General features: G+C 42.9%; 1 protein-coding gene across 1 annotated transcript; it reads right to left on the bottom strand.

Moving 5' to 3' along the window:
• Positions 1-705: 705 nt before the first annotated feature.
• On the bottom strand, positions 706-27,197 carry ISX (intestine specific homeobox). The gene is made up of 5 exons (XM_072851972.1): positions 27,026-27,197; positions 18,992-19,234; positions 6,304-6,455; positions 1,606-1,722; positions 706-942 (listed from the first exon to the last, which is right to left on the bottom strand). The coding sequence occupies exons 1-5, from the start codon at positions 27,195-27,197 to the stop codon at positions 706-708; spliced, it is 921 nt and encodes a 306-aa protein (XP_072708073.1).

The following is a 27,197-nucleotide window of genomic DNA, read 5'->3' on the forward strand; positions in this document are numbered from 1 at the left end:
GAAGAATTCTCTTGCCCCCAGAGACTCATGGTACCAAATCCAGAGCTCAGCACTGCTACCCCTCTCAGACTGTCATATTTAAGCTCAAATTATGTTTGTGCCCTTTTATTCCAGTCAAAAACACAGACAGCAAATCAAACCCACCCCCCTCCCTCATTGACTACTTGGAAAAAAAGTATCTTGAAAGTTAGATTTTTGACCTAAACATGTTCTTTGCACCCCCCCCAGCGCAGGAGGACCAGAATGTATGAGGAAAGCGACCTAAACTTGCGGAGGAAAGCCCTTTTGGCTGGACCTTGGGGCTACACACACCTCATCGCAGGCATCTTGTCTGCCCCAAGCCATCAGCGCAATAGGGTCATCCAGTGTTGTCTCAGGGCTGAGTAAAACCCCAGTCCTTTTGCAGGGCTGCTCGGTGCACCATCCCCCCAGGGACAGGCTCTCAGTTGAGCAATTGGGTTTCTACAGAGTCGACAGGCTGCTCCTCAGGTGGACAGGGAGCTCCTTCCCGGTCCGTGGTGGCTCAAGCCCACATTCACTAGGCTGTGGCGACTCATGGTGGCACTTCTGCAGCAAGCTGACCTTGTGTCACAGGCCACCCATCATCCTGGCAAGCTTGTTCGAGGAGAGGAACTGCGTATCCCGAAAATGGTTGTGGGTGAGAAAAGCATGCCCCCAAAGTCCCCCACTCCCCCGTATCCTCCTCTATGTGGAGCTGGCGCAGATACTGCTCCTTTCCAACTTGTGGGGTAGCGGCGTGCCGTAAGGGGGGAGGATATTGAAGAGCAAGTATGGTTTTGGGAAGGGCAGCAGCTCCAAGTGGTGGGGGATGAAGGAGAGTGTGCTGGGCAGCCAGGCAGTTGTCAGCTGCTCTTGCGGTGGTGAGTAGTATCCCACAGCAGGAATGGTAGCAGTGAGCTTTCTTGGCATCAAGCTAGCAGCCTTTCAAGAATAAAAATGCAGTCTCAGGTGAATCAATACATACTTTTAGTTAGATACAATTTACAATCAACCTTATTTGTTTCCCTGGTGCTCAGTAATTAAGAAGAAAAGTTTAGAAGAATAGACTCCCTAAAACCCAGTGAGCAAGGCAAAATACCCTTTTTTCTAGCCATGGAAAAACTCCTGACAGGGAAAGAGCCTGTGTGCCAGCCTACATAATATTAACTGTCCTGGACTTAGCAAGGACATGGGTCAATGGCAAAAAGTGCTGGTCAGCCTAACAAGGCTGGACATTGTAAAGAGATACTGTCTATAAAGAAACATAGCTTTGTGGCTGCAAATGTCATATTTTTCTTCCTGTTCAGGAAATTTCTGATGGTAAAGATATTTTGATCCGAAGTATGATTTACAGGGAAGTGATTTAGAAGTAAAATGGGGAAGGATCATCCTGCAAGAGACACCTCATGGCATATTTACAAAACAGGTTTCATTTCATGAAGAAATGTGTTATTTGGCCATATTTGCTGGGATTTCTCTTCATCATATTGCTGTTTTTGTCTTTTACAGTCCTCCTTCTCTGGGATAGTCCCATGTGAAGAGGTGACCTGGGGAAGGATAGCTATCTCTTCCTCAGTAGCTTTATACATAGCCTCTGATACTCACTGTGATACCTGACTTGGGAGGAGGGATGAAATCAACTTCTGTCAGATGCTGAAGGCCACCAAAGTTGCCAAATTTTTCATGTTTCCTCCACTTCGCTCGCTGGTTCTGGAACCAGATCTGGATGCAGGCAAGAAAGTAAAGGCATAGAAATGAACAGGAGGTGCAGAAGGAACCGCTCACATCCAACTACTTTCCCTACTCTCTAAATGAGCATCAGAAAACATTGACCTCCAGCTCAGCAGAACCAGGGGCTGAACCTGAAGGTAAACACTGGGTTCGACACAGCACCTTTCAAACTTTGCATGGCGTGTGGGATCTCTGGACTATCATGATAGCCTCTTTTCTCTTGCAGCTCACAGAAAAGCTAGGATGTCCCTGTTCAAGGAAAGACAGTGTCACAGGGTGCAGCAGGTCTTCCAGGGCTCCCCTGGGAAAGCAGATCCTTTTGTGGTCAAAGTTTTGCAGTAGTCAAGGCACACAGCATTCTGTTTTTTCTAGGAGGTGTGATTTGTTGCATGACAGGGCTCTTTCACCCTGTTCCCAAGTGAGTAGACTGGGAAAAGACCCACCTAGATGTTTTGCTGGGCTGCAATAAAAATGTGTCACCAGTGGAGATGTAGTAACAGGGTTCTTCCTATATTTAGCTGGTAACATTTTGAAATTCACGTAAGGGACCTAAGCAAAAGACCCAAGGGGATACCACCTTCTAAATCACTCAGCAGGCTGAGTATGTTATCTGCCATCTCTTTTGCACTAGAAAACAGACAACTAATTTTCTCAAGGGAGTTTCTTTCATCTGTCAGCTGATTTGACCTGTCTGGCTTCTGGCTGAGGCACAGAAGTATTTATTGTGCAGCCACAGTAGTGCATCTTGTTGCATTGCTGTGAAAAGTTGAATCCCCCTTTCATTATAGTTTCTAGCTGGCTTAGGAACTTGCTGTTTGAATGTAAACATTTCTTTCTAGGCAAGTGATTCACATGAACACAAGGTGTTAGTGATCAAACCCAGATGCTGCTGGATGTAAATATGTACGTATTTTAAACCCAATAATGAGCAGCTCAATTATTTCTGCATGTCTTGGCCAGGAAGTAATGGGAATGTCAGGAGCCCTCTGTTATATTGCTGATAGTTAGCAGTATCTGAGGTTACTGAAAGGACAGTCCTGTTTATCTGGGTTTGCATGTTTTTGAGAACTGCTTAGTCTGTATGAACTGCTCCATTCCCTTTCTACCATGCAGGAGTTATACAGTGAAATAACACCATAAAAATGACTCCTCTTTAACACCAACAAAGTGATTGAGGGCAGAGGGGGGACTGAAGCCAAAATTCAACCTCTGAAGTGCTCCTTCCAAAGCCTGCACATGGGATAAACTCCTCACTTCAGGGATTTTTTTTTTAATGAAGGCAAAGCTGTGTTCACAGACTGACCTGCTCTTTTTTGCCCAACCAGCTCTCCAACACCCTTACCCCTAAAATGATTTCTTAATGCCCACCCTGAATTTCTTTTACTGGGATTTAACCTATTCCTCCATGCTCTGTCTACCACAGATATTGAGCTACTGGTATAATTTATTCTCTGCATGCTACTAACCTTCATTTTTCCAGTGTTCCTGAGCTATGGCACTGACCCAGAGCACAGTATTCCCATGTGTGTTCACGAAAGTCACACCAGTGCTAAAGCCAGGGACAAGTGCTTCCTTAATCCTGCCTGAGATTCACAAAATACTCATTTGGTCAGCAGGTTGTCCAAGGAAACAAGGACTAAAACAGAGTGCAGAGGGAGGGTGGTGTGCCCCGTGTTGTAGGAATGGCCTCCATTTGTTACTTCGTAAGATTGTCCCTTTGTTGTTCTCTTGCAGGCACATGACCAATGATCTGGAGCTTGCTGTACTAAATAATCAGCCTTTTAATTATTTTCCAGTCCCCTAATCTTCTTACCATTTCATAGCACTATCATTAAAGATTTTACTGATTAAGTAGTTCAAATTCACGTTTGTGTCAGTAAATGGTTCCTATGAGAGACCACCTTTGAAATGTCCTCATTTGCAATTGGACACCTGTTGCAGACCTAGCTTTTTGTCTGCTAGCACATGCCATTTGATCTGCTCTGTTTTCTTAATCCAAGCAGAGTGTAAGATCAAGTCAGGGTCCTTACAGTGACATGCCATCAATGTTATTACCTTTATCAACCAAACACATAGAATCACAGAATTGTAGAACCATAGAAACATACACTGGTTTGGGTTGGAAGGGACCTTTTAAAGATATCTAGTCCAACCCCCCTGCTGGGGGCAGGGACATCTTTCACTAGATCAGGTTGCTCAAAGACCTGTCCAACCTGACTTTGAACACTGCCAATGATGGGACATCCACAGCTTCTTTGGGCAACCTGTTCCAGTGTCTTGCCACCCTCATTGTAAATAATGTCTTCCTTATATCCAATATAAGTCTACCCTCTTTCAGTTTAAAACTGTCACTAATAATCTCATCATAAAAAGATGAGTTTGACAACATCTATTTTCCATAAACCAGTGTTGATAAGAATTAAATATATTACCCTTTCTTTAATTCTTCATTAACAGAGACTCATATTGGCTTTATCACTGTTTTGCCAAAAATCAATGTTTGGCTGACAGGCCAGTCATTATCTGGTTGTCCTGTTTATCCTTTAAATACTAACACAACATTAGATTTCTTCAAGGCCCCTGGAATGTCTCTTGTGCTCCAGGACTGATTAAATACCAACACTGATGACACAAACTGCTTCTCAAGCAGCTCTTTAAGAACTACTGGAGGTAAGTCACCTAGATGTCTGGATTTAAAAACATCTGTCTGTAGCAGCTGCTGTTCAACATTGTCCTTATGGAAAGTGTTTTATCATCATAGTGTGATACTACCACCTTACCTGACATATTTCCAAGGTTAGAGCAGAAATTATGACTGAACATCTTTGCCATTTCTGCATTATCCTTGACAGTCCCACTGTTTCTATAAAGTAACAGATCAATATAATTGTTCACTGTTTTTTTGTTTGTCCTTAATGGACTTTTATTGAGTTTCCCATGATCCTTAATTTTTCTAACCAAAGCTTTGGCCTGTATCCTTCTGCTTTGCTTATTCATTTTTTATTATTTCTTGTTTCTAATGTTTACTCATCCAGCATCTTTCATTTTGTGTTGCATGTACGCGTGCACACATGCAGGGATATAATTCTATCTATCCACTTAAACTGTTTCACAGCAATCATACCTTTGTTTCTTGATTGGAGGACACAAGCTTTTTCACAGTTATGAAATGTTTCACTTGGTTACCCAATGGTTGGTCACTTTTTTTTCCCCACTTAAATTATCTCTCTGAGGTGATTTGACTTATACTGCTTTTAGCTTTGTCAAAACTATTAATTCAAAGTACCAAAAGCATATACGAATTCTCTGCACTCTGTTTTGTTTATATGTGACAAATGTAAGCAATCAAAATTATAACAACTTGTACCTAAGTTACTGCTAATTTTTATTTCTGTGGCCAGTTTCCCTTTATCAGCCAAGACGAGGACAAATGCAGAATTTCCTGTATCGTGTGTAACAGTGTCTGAATTGGGAGTTTGCCATTTGCAATTCATACACGAGGGGCTTTTTGCTTCCTTTGTGTACATCTCAGGTTGATGTTTCCCATGATAGCTCTTTCTTATTTTTCCCCCTACAGGTTATAAATAATATTTTAAACAGAAGGTTGTCCTATTCTTTCATGTGATTTGCTGTTCTGTTGGGAACACTGAGTAGTAGCCCAGCTTGTGCTTTATACCTTTGGAAATGCATTGTGGGTGCACTGGTATCGCTAATGGGCATATTACGGCTATGCTGTTCCAATTCTCCCTGTCACCTAACTATGAAGTAATATCATCACGGTTAGTCAATAGTCCCAGGCATGTCATAGTCAATAAACTGCTCTGTGTTGAACTTTGTTAGAGTTGGATATGTGCATAGAAGTACACTGATGACTCTAGCATTATGGCAAGTACAGAAACCGCCTCGTGCAAAAATCATCACAACAATGCCTGGTAAACACCACCAAATTCCAATATGCAGTGGTATGTATATTTTAATGTAGCAGATTTCATATGCAGTAAACATTTGGGGTCAATTTTGAGCTCAGTCAGCAAGACTACATTACAGCTGGGGGGAACTGGATTACTTTCTGTGCACTGAAATTACAGCCAGGGCATTTATAGCCTGTGATATCAAAATACAGAATAGTAAGAAAGCGTTTTCATTTGGGCAGTTACTTTCACTTTTTTTGAGACCCTGTAGAAGATGGATATCGATGACAGTTTGTACTGTATCTACATTAGTCTATAAAAGGTTGATAAATGATTAATAAATACTTTCATAAATGGCCTCTCTGTCTCTACAGAGTCCAACAGGTTGCTCATAACCATCTGTAACTCCTATTTGCTATGCATTTAGTGTACTTAGAGCTCCTGTTAACCCTTTGATTAGTCCCATTTGGTTAGTCCCAGCTGGGTGACAAATACTTTTTTCCCTATTTGTAAAAGGAGAACAGTGATATTGGCCTCCTCTGTAAGGTAACAGAGAGGTCACGTATTTCATTAGCGTTTTCACCCAGGCATAAACTATTAAGAATGTACTCTGAATAAAGAATTGGTACAATGAGCATAGCCTTTTGGAGACACAATGTACCTGAACTCTGGCTTCTGGGAGGTTTATCTTTGCTGCCAGTTGATTGCGAATATGGACATCCGGGTAGTGAGTCACTTGGAAAATCTTCTCTAGTTCCTGGAGCTGCTCAGCGGTGAACGTTGTCCGGATTCTCCGTTTCCCTTTCCTCTCAACTGTGCAAACAGGGAAAGGTGTATTGCATTTTATAAGAAAAGGCCACAGGGCCACAAGAAGATTCAGACATCCAGCAACTTCTGTAAATTGCTATGCAGCTGTGATAGCACCTCCAACACCTTCTAGAGATCTGCTTACCATAGGTGACTGTCTCCTGACCCAGCAGTGAATGTGAATGAACTCCTTTATCATTCAAGGAGTGAGTCAAAAGTGCCCATTTGAAGTGCTAATTCCATTGATCCGCTGCATGTCAACAGCTACAAAACCCTATGGATTTTAACCATACTAGCCCTGCAATGGGTTTATCATCAAAGTCCTTTAGTGTTGGACCAACCTTTGACCCCTTTTTGCTCCTGTCTGTCATATGCACACATCTGTTGCTGATTTATAATCCCTTATTAACTATTTGTGAAGAAACCCTTAGTGTAAATGGAATGAAAGAGTAGATACTCCATTTTGTCTTGGTGCTGTTCTCATGCCTGTAATGAATCACCATCTTTCTTTCAGCTCATAAATTTTCCATCCCTATCTTTTCCTGTCATACTGGTCTTACTAAGCTTTCCTCAAGCTCTGAGGTATTATTTTATTCCATTGTCATTTTATCAATTTTGATGAATTTACTACTCCTGTATGCCAGCAAGATCAAAGAGTACCCAAAATACGTGAACACTGTGGAGGGAAGTCAACCATTCCAGACTGACTGACCTCTGCTCTCTTCCCATACTATTTCTTCAGCAGTATTTAGGGATAGCCAGCAGTTTCACTTCAGTGTGACAGTGGCATTAAAAATATTACCTTACAAAGAAAAGTCATGGTATTCTGACTGCACCGTTGTGGTGTGGGGACTTTCTAAACAAGCTTAACCTTAAGAACTACAAGGCCTTAAAACCCATGGAGCAGCATATGGGGAACTTTGGGTGCTCTGAATTCCTAAGAGGACTCTTAGACTGCTCCATTCCTTCATCTGCTGTGGTGTGACCACACTAAAGTCTTCCCTCAGCACTCCTACACTGTTTTGAAAATGGCCTCCTACACTAGCGTATTTTATTTAGATCATGAAGTCTATATGCCGCTTAGCGTAAGTTAGAGTAAGGTCTAGGTTGCTCTGCAATGATGCTGAAGGGCTGATGTCTTGCAGGGAGGAGGAGAAAGGAGCAGTGGAAGTGAGCTCTAAGGCAGCTGATCTGCAGAACGTGGAGTTCAGCCTCGTCCCAAGACTGGAATCCTCCTTGATGCACAGATGGAGTATCTTCCAACTGACATTGAACGACCAGTGCAAAAAACCATTGCCCAAGTGGTGTGAGTCACAGGGTTTTTTCTACTGAGCCTGGAAAACTGCAGCCTGATAGGAGCATAAAAATTCTAATATCACTAGTGACTATGATGAGCTTTCTACTCAATGACCTGAAGTAATTGACAATGACACCATGTTGCTTGAGAAAATGACCTTTTTGAATAACTGCTTTTGGTCTTCCATAGTCTGATGACAACTACCAATTCATACTATGTAACTAGATGCATACACTTCCTAATGGGAATAGTTAACCAGAAAAGATTAGCTTAATCCCTCAAAGAGAATTTGTACTTTTTTTCCCCCTTTTGTTCAACCATTAGCATAAACTTTTCCTTTTGGGGGTTAAAGCAGTGAAAAAGGTAACTAAATGCTTTGACCAACATAAATTGGGCTGTGTGCCAACCAGAAAATGACGTTTTTTCATTCTGTAATTGAAACTTTATTGTGACTCTGTTGACACAGAAAATAAGGAATAAAAAATTCTGTCCACTGACTTGGTAGGAAGGTGCCGAGGACACAATATCCGGGGACCAGTAAGTGAATATATTCCATTGTGAATATTTCATCTTTTCTAAACCTTTCGGGTACTTTGAAAGGAAACCAGTCATGCAAGAATAACTGAGCAGCATCATTTATCATAAACACTGTCAATACTCCCATATCTCAGAAACAACCTAATAAAGCTGATGTCCAACGTAGTTAAATCCATATCATTAGACTTTTCACTGGCCTTTCAAAGTACTACTCATTAGACTGCAGCGCTGGCTTCAGCCCCAAGGGAAAAATGTTATTTACATTGATTCTTGCTGGCACTACTGGGGCAGAGATCTGAAATGAGAAATATTTTTGTGCATTTTTGCTGAAGATAGCAATGGGCACTCTCTCCTAAGCAGCCCTGATTACAGAGTTGCATCTACTTGAACCTTCCCAAAAGATGGCTGTAAGGGGGATTTATTGCTATATGGATTAAAAGGGAAACATCAGTGCTGAGCATATGAATCTCAGCACACTATGTCCCCTGTAGCTATGATAGAGGTAACAGTTCATAATGGTGTCTCTTGTCTGGAAGATTTTCACCTCACACCTCTCTGTGGGGGCTGGCCTCCATATCCTCCTGGGAGATACTGCAGACAGGTAAGATTGAGTACCAAGGTGATACTTTGTCAAGCACATCATGTTCTGTCATACAGTAATGAATCTCCCTGCTATATTTTTATCATTACAACATATGGTATTTATATTTCTCTAGCACAGGGCAATTCATATAGCAGATCCCAACAACAAGTGAAGTTTGCCCTGACCTTGTCATGGTCTCAGAAATTTGAGGCCTCCCTGAGATGTCCTGTACATCTCCCTGAACACTGAGCTGAGCTCCTGCCTCTATCCAGGGTAGAAGACTGGCTCCACAAACCTGGGAGAAGCTGCAGTCTACCTCCAACATTGCCTGAGTAGAGCAAGAGATCCAAGCTCGAACTGTGACCACATCCCTTTCCTGTGGTCCCAATGGTACATAACATCTGGGATGCTGGCAGGGTTCTTGTCCTGCCAGGTTTTGTATGCCCAGGCAGTCTATGTACCTTCTAGCAGTCAGAAGGCCTTCAGGAGAAAGAGAACAAACCTGCTTACCTCCCGAAAGATTTCTGACTTAGCAGAAAAAGCCCCATGGGTTTTTTTTTTAAATATTTTAGATTAATGAACTGAAATATAATTTCATGACTATGCAAAGCAAGAAAGAAACTGTCTACATTTTAAAATCTAAAATGTCACATCAGATAAAAAAGTACATTTTAGTATTCCATCAGAATATGGCAAATAATGATTTAGCCCAGTATAAACCCTTCTGTCTCATGCATTAACTAGACTCTATAGAAACAGGATGACTGAAGTGGACCATGATGGGATTGAAATGAATGCCAAAGACCAGCTGGATCAGACATCATTGCAGTGGGCACCATGCAAACAGCAATCATTAGTTCTTGCCTGTAAGCACAGATGATGACAGCCATCACCTCCTCTTCATAATGTGGAATCAAAGCTAAGGCCAAGACTTTTAGTGCCCAACCCAGAGAACACTACCTGGGTTAGAAACAAATGGTTTACATTATTAGGCCATGCTAGCTGCAGGACTTCTCCATAGACAGTATGTTCATACACACCAGAGACAGAGATGATAATGTGGATATCTACCCTTGGCTACCAGCTTAACTAGTTGTGGGTGCTGGCAGGATGCTTGGTGCAGAGTCCATTGGATTAGTCAGCCTAGATTAGATAGACTCAAGAAATCAGCTGTTACAAGCCATGCAATACCATCTCTACAGGGCCAAGGTGTGGAACAAACTCAGTAGTCAGGATCATGAGTCTAGAAGGAGCTGCAAACTCCATCCTACAAAGAATATATGAGAATAAAGACAAAGACTGTGTACAGCTGGTGTACATTTGGGAAGAAACATTTAGTTGAGCTGGGACATCTTATGGTACCTGAAAGCCAGACCCATTGCCTTGAACCACACAGTATTTTAAATTGTGCTGGAGAGGGGATGGGGAATGGATCCACCAGATGATAATCTCTTACTGTACTCTGTCTAACTGGCAGCTAAGAAGTGTCGGGGATTAGAGAGCATGGCTTCAGAGAGAATAGGCTTGTGAGTTACTGGTGTCTCGTATCAGCTTCTGTGGTACAAAAATGACCTAGATAACTTGGTGACGGACAAAAGAAACTCCCTATCAGTTCAGTCTTACATCCTCAACTTTTTTCCTTCTTCAAAGGTGAATTGTTTTACAGACAAGACTCTTATGTAAGGGAAGGATCTACACAGTGTTCAGAAGTGTCAATCCTACTGAAACCAGGTTTTTCAAAGCTGAAACTCATCAGATTAAACCAAATACAACAACATGAGGTCAGCTGTGGGCCAGTAGAGACTGAAGGATGGGCTTTGATTTCAACTGGAAATGATATTAAATTGCTAACAAAATAGACTCCTGTGAACTAATCAAGGCTTTTGCCAGTAGGAAATCTAGAAGAGTGCATTTTTTTCTATAAGTAATCAGTCATTCTATTTTTTTTTTAAATACCTATGAAAAAATACAAAAAATCTAGGACTGTATGCTAACATTTTCCCTTGCAAGATGAAACTTTCTCTGACTGTAGCTTTGATGCTTCCCTTTGCCATGGGACCTTAGCTTAGAGATCCCATAGCAAACAACAGCATTCAGAATTACAGTCTAATAAAGAATGTGGGTGGAAGATATAAGACTAGAAAGTGTTGGAAGTGTAACATTGGCTTTACAAACGTGGCTCTAGAGTCTCTGGGGAAATAAGACTCTGTCTGAGTTTCCTGAGCTATTTTCTATGTAAAAGCTGGGGATATTCAAGTGTGCTTTTATGCTCTGTGAAAGTCATTTGCAGGTTAGCTGACTGCTGAAACCAAGCCTGAAATACCAGGCAGCTAAATATGTTAGCATTTGCAGATGCTTAGAGATACAGCTGTCTATACATTGCCTTACTGTTGACATTGGAAGGGCCAGATTCTCCACGCTGATAAAGCAAGTATAGCTCCTTTAAATTCACTAACAGGCTCCATTTGTCCTCTGCAGATCTGGCTTTATTACTAGGTCAGACTTGGAGCTAGTTAAAGCATTTGAACTTTGTAGAAATACAGATTCTTCTTGAAGGTGCACAGTGAAAGGATGACATCAATGGGTACAAGTTGCGGCAAGGAAAATTCTGATTACATAATAGGAAAAATGTTTTCACCATGAAGATAGTCTGACATGGGCCTGGAGAGGCTGAGAAGTCTCCATTCTTGGAGATATTCTAAAGTTGACTGGACAAAGACCTAAGCAACCTGATTTAAGCTGGCCCTGCTTAGAGTTGGGGTTGGACAAGATGGTCTCCAGAGGTCCCTCCTAACTTACTTTATTATGTGATCTCTGACCTCCAAATGCCCACATGGCCTGAAGCCCCCCCCATCATTCCTTTCCTAAAAAGCAAGGGAATTTAAGCTCAAGGAGTCTGATTTGCAATTGCTTATTTACACAGTTTTAGCGTAGCGTATTATGGCTTATTTCCACTGTCCAGTATAACACAGTTACAAGATAGTAGAGGTATGAGCAAATCAATACCAAAGACTATTGCTTGTGCCTGAGTTTGCTAAGTAAAAGATATGCAGCTGCAGCAATGCCATACTTGGGCAAATTCATTCTGGATTGTAGTCTGTAGTAGGCAAATAGCCTATGGTACACCTCACACTGCTGTCTCTGAGCTGCCCTGCGTACCTGAACCAGCTAGATAAATTCTGCCTCAGGGAGATCTCTGCAACTGCATCTCCTATTTGCACTTAGCTCATTAGCAGGCTAAGACTGTATCAAGCCTACTTGGTCTCATTACAAGGGTGCATACACTGGAGGGATAAGGAACTAAAAACCCAAGAGAAGGGCTAGGAGTCACTGCTGGCACATCTTTGCTTTGGAGTATGTAATCCAGGTAGATGAAAAGTGTGGGATCAGTTTATCTTGGTGCAGTTCTCTTTGTTGTTTCTGGACAGACACCCCCTCACAGTAAGCGATAACCAGATCCAAAGGTTTTGCTGCTTCTTTGACAAGAAGAGAGAAAGCAGTCACATAAGCAAGCAAGTGGCTTTAGCTACATATCCACAGAAATATATTTTTCTCTGTGTAACAAAGTTGACTGTATCATTTGTTTCTCAGAAAGAAACTCAGGAGCATTGAAAAAGAGCCTCATTATATCTGGTTAAGTTCTGTTTTTCCCTTTTAGCCTCTTTAAAAGAAGTTCCTCTCTCCTTTTTAATTCAACCAATTACAGATATGTGGGTCTCCCAGCCGGTTCCTTCCCGTGGCTTTTCTGAACATTATTCTCTTGTGGTGACATTCTGCGCATAGCAGCCAAGCCCACAGCAAAAACAATTGCAACTCTGTCAAAGGAGTCTCTGATGGCATCAGGACAAAACGTGCTTGTCTATGTACAGAGACGTGCCCGTGGCAGTCCCTCTCCTAGTTAAAGAGGTGGCTCACGGCTTTCAAAAGAGCTTGCGCTTCAATATTTAGGTGGGAGCATGGCAGTGTGGCTAATCTTTATTAAAGTAGTTTTCCAGCCTTTGTTAAGAAGGACTGGCATAGCCAGCGAGACTGATCCTAATTGGATAGGTACAATGTGCTCCTGATAGAGCCTCCTGCTAGCTAAACGCAGCATTTAGCATCCAGCTGCTGGCCGTTCAGGCATTGCAGAAGTTAGGACAGAGCAGCATGACTCGAACTTTTAAAGGCTTGACTTCCCTCCCTTCAGTCCAAAACTCCTTGATGGAGAGTTGCTTCCACCCTGGCACAGAGTACAGTGCCTAATGACCTGACAGCAAGGCTGAAATGCAGAGAGGTACAGACTTTAGGTGGTGTGAGCAGGAATGCTAAAAATACCAGGCCATAAACCTGTTTAAGCAAGCTGTATGGCAGCAGCCAGGGGAGTTTCTTAGTCTGCTTGTCAGAGGAGTTGGCAAGGAGTAGGCGGTACGTATGAAACTGTTCATGTGGACAGTTCGTTGCAGAGGATGGTGCTCACCATCAGCCTGAGCCCCTGGTGAATTTAACTCTTCCCATCTGCCAGCAAAGAGATGATGGTATTTATAAACACTGCTGCCCTGAGATGGTGTTGTGCGTAACTTTGGCACAGCCAGTGGTCAACAAAATATCTGGAGGGAGCATGCAGGCCATGGTTTGAGAGACCCCAACTGACATGGGTGTGTGTTAGTTTCCAACACCTGATATCAGTTCTGTACCCAGGCTAAAAGACCTGCACCTTCATGAACTCCTTGAGGTCAAAGTGGATTTGGGGTAGGTTTATGTGTAGTTTCCCCATTCAGCTAAATCTCAGGCTTGAAATGTACTTTCTCTGAATGTTCAGCTGTTGCCAAACTTCACCTTAAAGATGAGAGAGCAGTGACCAGGCTAATCCCATAATGGTTTTCACCACGGAAAACAGGTTCCCCACCGCTCTCCCCACATTCTCTGGTCAACCACCTTTGTCAGAAACAAGCTATTTGCCCATGCAGAAAGCTGAGCTTATTGCAGGTTACACAGACAGCCTGTTTTCAGCTTTATTCCTGCTCTTTGTGGTTATTTGTACCTGCAAACCTCTAGACATCAATGAGGCATGCTTGTTTACATCCCTGCCTCAGAGTCTGCTCTCCCTCCAAGAAAGCATAATTCCATTATTATTTTAGTGCGTAGTCTGTGCTGTTTCCCATTTCAGCATAAAGCACTTGCTAATACAGTAGGTAAAAGGCCTGCCCTCAATTTTAAAGAACAGTAATTAAAAGCACCAAATCCCAGGGATGTAATGAAAAGTTCTCAGACAATTTAGGAGAAGCCAATAAGTACTTGTAAGACCTTTGAAATAAACTTATCAAAATGTGCCGTCAACTTTACAAGTGGTCACATTACACAGATTTGATGTGCAGGAACAAATTAACCTCTGGGTCCTGTGTAATGTGCCCTTTGGATCCAAAATTCCCAGGAAAGAAGAGGCTGCTTGAGGAAAGCATTGAATGCTAACATTTACTTTAACTAAAACCCAAAAAACATGAAGAAACAACACAAACAGAATTTATGATAGTCCCCTAACTGCAGACAGCTTTGCGTTCTTCAGTGCATACTTGTATCAGTGAGACTTTTATATGAACGTAGTCTGCAGGGTGGGAGTAAAGGATTCAGGTTTCATGCCTTTCATTTAATATCCAAGGTGTGATTATAAACACTCAGTCTTCAAAGAGGGAGAAAAACAAAGAAGCAGCCTTCAACAATGCCTCAGGTAAACCCACCAAAGCAAGGTCAATGGTCTGTTGCATTTCTAAATGTATACAGGAATACTGCACTTCAGAGACACAGGGCTGCAGGGACTATTCACACTGACAAACAGAAGACTGGTAAGACAGCTAATGGCAGCAAAATTATATATATAGGCATTTATTTTTTCCTCCTGCTTTTCCTTTTCATTTAGAATTGCTGTCTTTTGTTCTGCAGGACAATGGGATGCTCGTGCCCTTTCTTGCAGTCCCATTGGCATATTCTGGGCAGACGATATTTATCTGGGATTGTGATTATACAGTGCTTCATTGTCTCTTGGGTGCTTTATAAATGCACTAAGATAAGTCAGCATATTGGGGAAAAGACTGTTCTGCAAGAGATAAACCATGCTGTTTCACAGGGGTACATGGATTTGACCATATTGTCCATAAATGAACAGTACAAATGAATTTATGGCTTCAGAGAAAACATAAACACTAAGCTAAAGATGCCTGCAACTGGCATCAATACAGAGGGGCCATGACTTATACTGGAAGTTCTCCTGGACTGAGATCATCTTTATATTTCCTGTTGTCTTTATGATAATTACCACCAGAATTTGTCAATATGCTTTGGGATCAAAGATGCTATCATAATAATAAAACTATTAGGTTAATAACAAGATCCTTGAGCTCCCAGTCAGCAATGTGCAAAGGATTTCTGCTATGGAAATATTTGGATGATGTTGACTCATTATGGCAGCCTCCTCTACACTGAATAATGAAGACATGAGCTGCAGGAAATAACATTGTCCCATTGTTCCCATGGCCTGAAACCCCCTGTTTCTGGTGGAATTAGGAGCCAGCTCTGTTTAGTGAAGTCTGATCTACCTTGTATTTGAATTATTGCCCAGAGAAGTAATCCTACAAGACTGGGCATCCGCCAGTGTCTTAAGGTGATGCTGCTGTCTGGCTTCTCCAGGGCACTGACTGCCCCCTTGCTGGAGCAGAGGACTGGAACCATTACCCATTTGCAATGCTGGGCACACTCATCCATTGCCTTTGGATGTAAATAGTTACAGTGCACACACACAAATGTATACAATCAGACCCAGCATGTGTAAAAGATATTGCAAAAGAATTGCCCATGAGGATCTGAACTAGTCTGAGATCTTGTACACGGCAGTCTCCAGCAGGAGCTGCCATAGGTCAGACAGGCATGGGGGCAATGCAATCCTCTCAGGCTCCAGTGCTTGGCTGTCTTGAACTGGTCAAGTCTCAAGGGTGTCACACAGAGCAGAGAGAAGGAATTAAAAGGAAAGTGGGAGCTCAGGATTTAACTTGGGCATTTACAGGCACATGTTGTTGTGATGCTGACCAACAGCCACAAGAGTTTTCCCTGCTTGTTCTTAAGTTTTGAAGACCCTGGCAGCGATGGTGGTGGCACATAGCAAAATCGCACCAATTAATCATTTCACAGAGAGCTGGCGCAAGCAGAGCCTGTACCCACAGCTCCAAAGTAAGGCCTCTCTCAGAATGGTCTCCTTTACAATGGGTTTTATCAGTGCTGCTTCCCAAGAACTAGGTTTTCTGAAAAAGTTCTGCTGAGCTTTTCGTGCAGAAGGCCACAGGGGAGAGCACCCACCATTCAAGAATGAAGGCTTCCAAATTCAGATGGGGGCTTAGCAAAACTAAATGCCACTGTCAGCACATCGCTAGCATATGAGAGCTTTTCTCTCTTTTTGCTTACAATGCAGCCTCTAAGTTCAAAGTGCAAGAGGCATTGCTTCCTATAAATGGTTCATGATAAGGGCATAAATCTATTTAGTTTAAATGACACTGCTTAGTCACAGAAGCCATTTTGTGGGAAAAGCAAATTTTTAGGAACACTGCAGTGTTACAGGGTTTCCTGGAAGTATGCTCCAAATTCACACTCAGGGTCACAGTCAGGGTGCTCTTACTATCTCAGACCACCTGCTCATGAAGGGCATACTGTCATAGCCTCCTCCTCATCTTTCTCCTCCTATCCAAAAAAGCACCAGAGAAACCCCAGCCCTCCCGCCTCCAAGCTGATTGTATAGCACGCTTGATTTCTTCTGCTCCCTGACAACTGTACAGATGTGTATGCTTAGTCAGAGCCTAGTGCACTTCCTCACAAATTATGCAGGTGTTTTATATAGATAGAGGCGGGCTGTGAGAAAGGGGTGAGGGAATGCCCAGCCAAGGACTTCTGGTGTCTTTCACATCAGAAAGCTCTCCCACCACTGAGGTTGGTGCCGTTCCCCTGGGCACTTGTAGGCATCCTTGGTGTGGGTGTCAGGGAGGTCCTGGGGACACCTCCATGGCATATGCTATGGGCATTTGGCACTGCGGGGGTGCCTTATTAGAGGACCCGTGACCGGCCTGTAGCTAACATGCCAAAAGCGTGTCTGAAGCACTACAGAGTTGATGATAAGCATGGAAACAGAAGTTCGTTTGCTATCAGCTTGAGCTGTAAGGATTACAGACTGCTCCCATGGATGGTGCCTGTCTACCTCTCCTGCAGGTGCTGCTGCCAGCCTCATCTGGGAAAGGTGACTCCAGCCACAACCAGAGGCAGGAGAGAAAGAGATGCTAGCTCTTCTCCTCCAATGTAAAGTGGAGGAAGGAGGCTGAAGCTTATGATGTTGGAAAGGATTTTAAACCCAAGCCTCCAGCTCTCGGCTAAGAATGACACAGTGCGTGAACAGGATCCGAAACATCATTGTTTGTGCACCGCAGGGAAAATGCCAGTCCAGTGCTTTAGGATCCTCCCCCCTCCTTCAGCCAGTTTCTATCAAAGGCTCAGCAACTGCGGGAACCAGTAGCCTAGAAAATGGCAGATCATTAAACCTCTGCTTGGTTTCAAAACCCCACTGCCACCAGGGAACAGAGGGATTTTTTTTTAAATGCCTTTAAAATATAAGTTGTCGTTGAAAGGGCCTGCTCAGCTCGGCTCAGTTTTGTGCAGATAATTACATGCTTCCCCCCCTGCTTAGCTGATAAGGCTGGTACCGACCACTGCGCTGGTCAATGAGGCTAAGTGCTGAGTTGGGACACCTGCATCCCTCCTCTGTCACCCTGGGAAAGCCACCTTCCAGCTCCAGTGTGATGCCCGTGGCTGGGGACTCCCTCCCGCATGAAATATACTCCTTTTTAGCACTCACAGGCAGCTCTGAGTACCAGATATATACTGCCCTGGCTCTTCTGCGAGGAGGCAATGTGATATTAACCAGCTGCCATCAGCTGCCTGCAGCTTACAGGGCAGAGGTAGGCAAAAATATCCAGTTATGTTGCAAGGCTTCTCTCTGCATCAAGACAGATACCGTCTCACGCAGGAGGAGGAGGTGACAGCAGCTTGTCACAGGACTCATGTATACCATAGCAGCAGCAGCAGGAACAGGCTTTTATTTCAAATGTATTTCACAGAAAGAAATGTTTCCTCTGCCAACTTGCAGAGTATGGGCTGAGGAAGATGTGTGGATCTCAGTGAAGCCAGCTGAGTAACCCTGCATCTGTGGTCACACGAGCCCATTAGGGGTCTTCAATGGACTTAATTGAAATTCCTTCTTTTTTTTCTTTCAGAAAGGAGTGAATAATAACAAGCTATGCAAGAAATGCCTTACTGCTGCTACTGAGAACCTGTTTTCTGGAGTGTAGTATGATCACCTGTATTAACCTTTCCCAAAACTCAAAGAACTTAAAGCAATTTTTGTCATGTGCTACTAATAAATTGCAGTTCATCTGTTAGGAACTTGTCTTCTTAGGTACCATACCTCCTGTTTAGCTTAAAGTCTCTGTGCAACATATTGGCAAAGTATATTTGTATTGCCCTTTGCTTTGGCTAAACGATAGACTGCTGTTTACCAGTGCTCACACCTAATGAAATTAGCAGACCTACCAACATGGCCAGGCTTGAAAATTGTGCCTGACACATCCTGCATGGCAGACCTATTGCACATCAACAGTTTGCCTGTGCGCATGCTAATGACCTCTTCATCACCTGTGCAGTGGGTCCAAGGTGTACAGAACACATCGAGCTGATTCATCATGTTCAGCAGCCTCACTCTCCGCATTGTGCAACGCCCATTTACCAGGAAACGAGCGTTGCATGACCCAGGGAGCAAGGCTGCTGAACATGGTAACTCCATAGATTGCCACCCCAAGTAGGAGGGCAATAAACACCCAAAGCAGTCCCTTTCACTAAAGGTGATAGGGTTAGCAGGCCTGAGCTAGATCTTTAGCTCAAAGGGTGGGTCTCCATGTTTTTGATGGCGAGACTGAACAACCGTTCCTGTGACTCGACCAGGAGCTTAGTGGTAGAAATATTTGTGATGTCTGTTGCTAGGTATTGCCATGTACATCATTGTGAGATAACAGCTGTAGTTTTGGGTACTCTGGGAGAAAGTTTGGATATAGAGGCACTCACCATGAAGTGGATGGTCTACTGGGAAATCACATAGCTGATCTTCCTCTTCCTCATGTTTTCTTTTGCCTTCCAGGTGTTCATGTTCTGTGTCCTCACCCAGGAGGGAAGCTGGGCTGTCAGTAGGTATCCTGCAGTGAGCTGCCTGCACTTTCTTTGCCTTGGCCATGGGTGTAGCACACATGGCAGGGAGAAGCATTTTGGCTGAAGGTAAGTCACAGTCTAACTGACTCCTGCTGCTGGAATCTGTGAAGAACACAGCATGAAACAGCTTTGAATAAAGCAACTGTCGTTCAGCGCACCTTCAAGTTTATGTGAAAAAAAGAAGCATGGGTGTGGTCTAGATACTTCAAACCTGATCATATTTTAAATGGCCTTAATCCTTCTGTGCTGTGCATCAATGCCAGGATGACCCCATGTTGCAGAGCCGTGATCCCCAAAATCTAGCCTGTTCTCTGCTTCCTTCCACCTTAAAACTTTCAATGGTCCTTGTTGGAGATTTTCAAAAAAGGACTGTAGAAGTAAGGAGACATAACCAAATGATCAAGAAAGCTCAGCTTCCCTATCAGTATCCAAATTGGTGGCTGCCTTTTCTGAAGAACTCAGAAGTACAGTAGGTGTGGAGCTGCTCTGAAAATCTGTCAGCAAGATCACCGTGGAATTTTCTGGATGCCAAATACTTTTTAAAATCTGATCCTTTCTTAAATGTCCCTGTAGGTACATCTACCCTATAGGAAGATGGGCAAGAGAATAGGCTGAAGGTCAGTATCTTCCCCGATTCAGGTCCATTTGTCCTTTCTTCTACATCTGGGCTGCCTGCCACTTAGATTTAGGCATTGGATAATTCTAAAGGCAGCCTTTGCCCAGGCTGTCAACATTTCTCATCTGCCTTTGTGACAGGTGACACTGGTGATATCTAGGAAGGTACTGACAGCCAGCTCGTCTTTACGAAATCACCTGCATGCTCTTGTTGACAGGACAAACATAGGAGAAGTGTATATTGGCCCATTTTCATGAAGTGCAGCCATAAGGTTAGCTTAGATTTGAGCATGGGTGTTATAAACAGTCTCAGTGGGAGCTAAAGGTAACCTCAGCAGTAACCAGTGGTGACATGTGCTAGGACACCTGACCCTGAGTGGTGATGAAATTGGTCACAGAAGCCATGATCTTTGTTCTGACATGGTGTTGCCTTATTACTAACACCATCATCTCTGTGTGTAGCAGGGACACTGCAAAGATTTTTCAGATTAGTTTTTTGCCCTCATGAATGTAGTATGAGTCCTCATTCTTCCTTATAAAGGTAAGTGGACCTTGCAAAGCCACGCACTGAAATATAACATGCTGGCAAGCCTCATGGTTCAAGGCAGTGGGCTGTCTGTGGCTGTTAGCATCCCAAGAGAGGTATACCAAATACTCCCATTCTCTTATGTGCTCTTTTCTACATTAAAGCCTCACCATAAGCCCCAATTCTGAGTGCTTTATGCGCTGCCTTTGGTAGATGCAATCAAGGCTCAGGCTTGACTCTTCAGAGACAAAATACCTGGGTCTGTGCTGCTTTAATGGCAAACCTAGAATGTGATCTAGTTTTCCTTCATGCCTGGAGTTCTTTGCTTGGAAAGGTGGAGTAAGAGGCAACACATAAGCATAATGAACCCATTGGGGAATTTAGGTTCCATGGTTAGCATGACCCTGAATTGAACATGACAGCACAGGTTTGTCTGCTATTACCACCAAAGAACATTAAAACCTTAATGCAATAATGGACTGCACTCCTGAGCAGTCGCCCACATCTAGGCTCTGGGATTTGCAGCACCTGTGGCTGTTCGCCTCCCCCCTCTCATATCTAAATAGCAGCGAGTGTGAACCCCAACAGGTTGTCCTGGAAGAAACTCCATTTTTAAATATATTTTTACTTCTGGTGCAGTATCTAGCATTGGCAAAGCATCTAACTTTTTAGACTTGTCAGAGTTTTCTTTTCTGACCAAATAACAAGTTCTATTTGTAACCAGCCTTGCAGCAAAGATAATTATAACCTCTGGAGACAAAGTGGCCAATTCTGCCCTCAGTAAAAGCCCACACAATAGGAATTTTACAGAGGGCTGACAGTGACATGAAGAAAATGCAGTTACCAGAGCTCTGGAAATTAGCCAAAGCCTCATGTCAATAAAGGACGGTTGTTCAATTGTTATCTTTTCAAATTATCACCCATCTTTGGGTAAGTGTCTAAACACAATTGCATGTGTCCAGCCATACTGACCTGAAAAACCTGGTATGAGATCCACCTCTGTGTTTGAGGCATATTGTGCAAAATGAGACTCATTTAATTCCTTTAGGATCAACTAGGTTTGAGTTTTCTGGTGAGAAAACAGGTGAGGTTTTGAACAGTATTTGTGGGATAAAGGAGAAGGATAGACCTGGGAATGGTGACTAGTATGGGGCTGGGGTTAAATGATTTGCTCAAGAGCTCAGAGGATATCAGTGTTGGCATAGGTTCTTAGCCCAGGATTTCTATCTCAATCCCCCATCCCTAAATTAAGGACTAGTTGCACTCCCTTGCTAGATGGGATGCTGTGAAGATGGATATGTTACAGAATTGATGGTGCTCATATCCTAGAGTAATGAAGAACATAAGGGTATCTAGCAAGGTGCTCTTATGGGCAGTGATTAAAGCTTTCTAAGAATGAGACTGGCATTTTCTAAATTACAGAAGACTTTTCACATGTCTTCATGCTTCATACACAACTTTCCTCTCCAGAATTTTTCTCTTAGATGCTCACATACCCCAGTGATGAGCACAACTTTTGTATGAGCATGGATAGAATAATTATAGGCTGAAGAAGAGAAAACAGGGAGGGAATGGAAGACTGTCCTAGGCAGATGGGAAAATACCAATGTCTGTGTGAACTGGTGAAAAGGAGTGGGAGGATCTGTTGTTTGAGACTAAAGAAGCAAATTAAAGTGGCATGAACTTTAAAGAGAGGCTGGAAAAATCAAGGAAGTTTTCTGGAGGGTAAGATTGAAGGTAGATGGTACTGAGTTTAAAGCACATATCTGAGAGTTAGGAGCCCCGAGGTCTAGCCCTGTTTGCATTGCAACCTTCTCTGGTGCTTGCTGTCCTGAACAAGCAAGGAGACTGTCTGAAGTGGTAGCTTGTTAGGCCAGCCAGTATTTTTTGGTGCATATTCATGTGACTCCAGCAGAGAGCTCTGAAAAATACCTATGAATTGGCACGGGGTAAAATTTCCTTCAGGGAATGCAGTTTTCTTTTCTTTTTTTTTTTTTTTTGCAGGGATGGCAATGACATTTCAGCCCGGCACAACATGACATATTTGTTCCTGTCATGCACAGAAATGACTTTGACTTGTGGCTCAAAATGGTCTTTTTGGCTTGACTTTCAATTGCATAGGAAAGGATGGGAAATTTCAGGCAAGATAATAAGATTTCTTTTTGGAAGCAGGAAGTTATTTCAGATGGCCTAAGTTCCATTTAAGCCTTTTTGTGTAATCACTGGAGAGAGACAGACCTGTTGTAGGCATAAGGCTTATGATTTTAGGGTCTTACTAAGGCTGTGAACAGGGAAGAGTCTGTCACTGAGAAGTACAAGCAGCTTTTTATTGTGCTGGTTTTGTCTTGGAGAAAAGGTATTTTCTCCAGAAAATACCTTTTTTTCTTCTTCTTTTTTTTTTTTGTAGGTGGATTGTTTTCCCTTGTAATAGGTGGGGTGAATTGGTGATATCAGCCAGGTGGTACTGTTCAGTTATATTCCTTCAGCTGTTTCCTCTTTTACAATAAAGCTGGGTGGAGTGTTGCTAAGGGTGAAGTAAACAATCACCATATTGACATTTGTGTCTGAAGCAGCAGTTGTATTCCTATTAATTTGCATATCCTTAACATAATGGGGCATAACACAGGCAGAATGACAAAATTACTGTCTCTGTTACTGCTTTTACTATTAATTTCCCAGGTGTAACATCCTCATCCCAAGCTCTCCTTGACTTGATAAAGGACCTCCTGTTGGTGGAACCTCACTGGCAGAAACCAGGGGAGGAATGAACAATTATTTCAGAGGTACTTTCAAGCACATTGAAATCACATTCCCAGGGATTTCAGAAGAAGGATTTCTTCTGAAACAGGCCTTCTAGTCTTCTCTGTTTAAAATGAAAGAGTTGGCACTAGGGAGGAGATCAACACTTGCTGGGTGTTTGTGTCCCTTGCAAAGGCCATGGTTACCCTTTCTAGGCACTGTGACAAAAAGAAGAGAGGGAAAGCATAGACTGAATACTAAAATGTCTTCTTGTTCACTATTCCTTTTTTAACTTGGTAAGAGTCTTTCAAAAAATTCAAAAATTTCAGTAGACTTCAGATCAACAGCTGCAGTTTCAGGTCATCTAGTAGTTGTGTTTGTGCAGTAAACTCACAAATGGCTAATACTGCAACTGGGAAATTGCACACTCCTGAGAAGACTGCACACTCCTTATTCTAAGTCCCTCTGGAATTACACTCACAAAAACCTCTGAATTTAGGAGTCAGGCCCAGAGCTTTTATCACACATGATGAAGTCCTGCCCCAGCTTTCCGTGAGAGGCTGGCACTGTATGTCACAGCATCTTTTTTTTCAAAGAATCATATAATAATTTAGGTTAGAAGCAACTTCTAGAAGCCATCTGGTCCAGCACCCCTGGGTTTTCTTGGGAAAGGACTCCAGGGTAAGGTTTGTCTATGTCCCTCATTTGTGACATTCTGCATCTTCTGGTCCTCTGGTCCCACCCATCTCCTCAGCTCTTAATGGCTAGATTTAGACTTCAGGACAAGTGTGATCTTGGTACCTAGACTGCCTAGATCAGCAAATGAGCTGGATGATAATTTATGGCCTGGGTATTTACCTTATGGTAGCCATCAGTATGTGTGTGGTGCCAGTTCTTGCTCTCACATGGATCATGGCTTGGCTCAGATACATACCATATGGGATGTGGGAAATGTTCTTAAAATCCATAGTAAGATATAACTCAGCCCTGACCTGTAGTACTTCCTTCTTTGCTGCTGCTGAGCTGTTCTGGGAAAGCAGCTGGATTTGTGTCCCATCCTGGAATTTCCAACAAGTTCCCTAGCTCATTTCAGTTCCCTGACCTTGGCCGGCACCGAGACAAATTAGATATGGCTGACTATTTACACAACTTAATGCCAGTGTTATATGGCATGAAGTTGAATGACTTTGATGAAATACAGCAATTGTCCCAAGATGTACAGCATAGGGTGTTGCACTTCTGAAATAAATAAACCTTATCTGCAAAAATTGGCAGTTCTGCTGGGAAAGCAAAGGGTAATAAGCTTAGGTATCTCTTTGGTGTTAGTAAGAAACCAACAGTGAAAAAGCTTCATTTTCATTCTCTTTTTTAAACATCCTTGATCAATTGCAAAAGCAATGCACAACAACATTTTGGAATATCTCTACATCTTTCCTGTTTTCCCAGCTCCACTGACAGTTAAGTGAATCTTCATGTGTATATACTATTTTCATTAGTTAACATTTTACATTGCCTTAAGTATATTAATCCAGCCTTACTTTCTAGCAGGGGAGAGAAGAGTCACTATATTCTCTTGCTATAGCTACAGTCTCTCTCTGTCTAGGTGATGAAGCGAAGTCAAAGGCAAGGACTGGCTGTTTTGCCTGCATTGCTTTCAAGGTGAAAAACTGACTGTATTCTCAGGTGGAGCAATTTGGGATGAGACAGTACTGGCAGTGCAGTAATGCAATCCTAGGAACCCACCACGTCCTGCATACAGATTTGTCAGACCTTGTGCTTGGAGTGGCATGCTTAGCCAAGACATGCAGTGAAACAGGGCTTCATCATATTGATCATGAAACAGACTATATAAAAAGGTCCCGTCTCTGCCACGCTTCTCTGTTCCCAGAGAAGAGTCTCATGTTGTTAAAATGCAGTTCTATGGTCCATGTTATGAACAGCACTGACTTCATTTTCAGTGGTGTTATCTGTCTCACTTTGGCTGCAGTGGCACAAAGTGACTGCCATGGGCCTTCTGGAAAGGACTTTCAGCTCACAAAAGCTCACTCCCACAGAGCTTACGCCAGCACTCTCCCCCCTTGGCAACCCGGCACCTGGGCTCCTTCGACACACGGGCCCCATTACGCTTGCACCAGCATCAGCTATGTCCTTGTCCACCCCTACAAACTACCAAGCTCTTGCTTGTTTCAGGACTGTATTTAAAACATGGCCTGGGTCTGCTGTTGTTCAGGTCTGATCTGCACGGGCAGCTTTAGGAAACCTCTAAATGCTGCAGTTGTCCAACAGTACAGTGGTGAAACAGCCAAGCAATACTAGCTGTGGCCTTCAGCAAGCTCATCTATCTTTGAAGCTGCCCTTTCTTTGAGCAGCAGGCTGGACTTCCAGATGACCTCGAGAGGTCCCATCCAACCACAATTATCCTATGGTTCTGTGGAAATTCAGCAGCACGCTATCCCTCTCCCCCATACACAGGTTTCTGTGGAAAGCTGCAGGTACTGGCACAAAGGCAGCAGTTGTATTGTCAGCCCTGATGCTTGGGGCTCCCACAGGTGTGAGATGTGTTGTGGGCTGGCTCTGCCCCATGGTCAGGAACCAAGCTCTGTACAGAGACAGTGACCTTACCCTGTGTCCGAGGTGAACAAGAAAGTGCAAATCTTGTGCAAAGCATGGCTGAGAGGCAGCACTAGTGGGACTGGGCTCGAGCCCAACTGGTGATTAATGTTACACTCGTGAGTGTGGTGCTCACTTCACTGTAGTTTCCTTTCCGATTTAGGTCTTGGTTGTTTTCCAGACCAGGTCAGTATCCAGTCTGGACATAAAAAGAGCTGAAACTATGCAAATAAGCAACGGTTACTTGGGCTGCCAGGTTTCTGGGAAAAGCCTCTCTCCCTTACTACTGGGTGGTTCATCCAGTGTCCTGGGAAATGGGGTCCTGATGCATGAAAAGATATCTCTGTGTTACAAAAAATAAAGTGTAGCATTAAGCTTTGTTGAAAGCCGTTAAGTGAGAGGTGAGTTAAAATTTTCTGTCAAAACTACAGGTCATTTTTCAGTTAAGTGGATGTGTTTGTATACATAAAACATCTCCTTTTCATGGAAGATGTAGATTAAAAAAGAAGAAGAAATACTAAATCCAGAAAATGTTGGCCATTGGTCTTTGTTTAAGGAAAAAAGAGACAATTTCTGTGGGGGTAAAAGTTCACTCAAGGCCAAAATAACTAACTGGGGAAACTGAAGTCAAAAAGGCTAATACACTTGCTGGTTTGCTAAGATTGAAGCTGTGCTAGTTTTCTACTAGCTGGTTTTATTTAGTTCATGAAAGGACCTAGTGTCCATGATGATAAGGATAAATGATTAAACACAAATGCTTTCTCTTTTCCTGTTCCAGCAATTGAGTTCTAACACTCCTTAGCTACCATTACCCTTACAGACCATTTCTCCTGCTTGAGGATGAGTGGTCAGATTTATCAGAAAATGGTACTGATATGAGATTTGGCTGTAATTCCAGACAACAGTCAGCTCTTGATATAAGTGAAACTCCAACAACTTCATTAAGTTGCAGCAGTTTTAGGCTAGCTTCCTGAGTTTGGATGCCTGTCCTTCCTTATGACAGGTGATCCTTTTTTTTTTTTTTAATAATGAGTATGGTTTTTTAAAGGGAAAGACACCAGGATGTTGTATTTGTTCACAATAAGCACCTCTCACTGTTACTGAAGAGAGCTACCTGTGATAACTGTTCAGGTTGCATATCCACCTCTCCAATGACACTGGGGCTTCATAATGTACAAAATCCCACCAAAGGCTGGCAGCAGAGCCCAGTCTACTGTGAGGTTGACAGCAAATTATTTTTTAAAGATTATTTCTGTATATATAATGAATTATTTGTACCTGATGAGGGAAATCCCAGATTCCTTCAACAGCTAAAGAATAAAAATTCTACATAATCAAACGGGATAGCTTTAGGGGTTAAAAAGAAAGGAGCGTTTTCATTAAGTGTTATAACTGGTACTTACCAAATACCAGTGGTGACCCTGCTTTTAGGGCTGGAGGTCTCTCAGCATAGTTACTTCTGTTCCTGGTTTCACTGCTTAGGGCGCTGCTGGCAGAAGGTTTCTTTAAGATTTCCTCAATGGAAAAGGGCAAGCTGGGCTTCCCCTGGCCGGCACACACCTGGGGGTCTGTCAT

This window comes from Ciconia boyciana, chromosome 1 (genome assembly GCF_034638445.1).
Source record: "Ciconia boyciana chromosome 1, ASM3463844v1, whole genome shotgun sequence".
Lineage (NCBI taxonomy): Eukaryota > Metazoa > Chordata > Aves > Ciconiiformes > Ciconiidae > Ciconia > Ciconia boyciana.

Coding starts and splice junctions, on each gene's coding strand:
- ISX (XM_072851972.1), bottom strand. CDS start 27,197: ATGACAGACCCCCAGGTGTGTGCCGGCCAGGGGAAGCCCAGCTTGCCC. Junction 19,235..27,025: donor AGGGTCACCACTGGTATTTG/GTAAGTACCAGT, acceptor TGTTCTTCACAG/ATTCCAGCAGCAGGAGTCAG. Junction 1,723..6,303: donor TCCCAGAAGCCAGAGTTCAG/GTACATTGTGTC, acceptor GCCTGCATCCAG/ATCTGGTTCCAGAACCAGCG.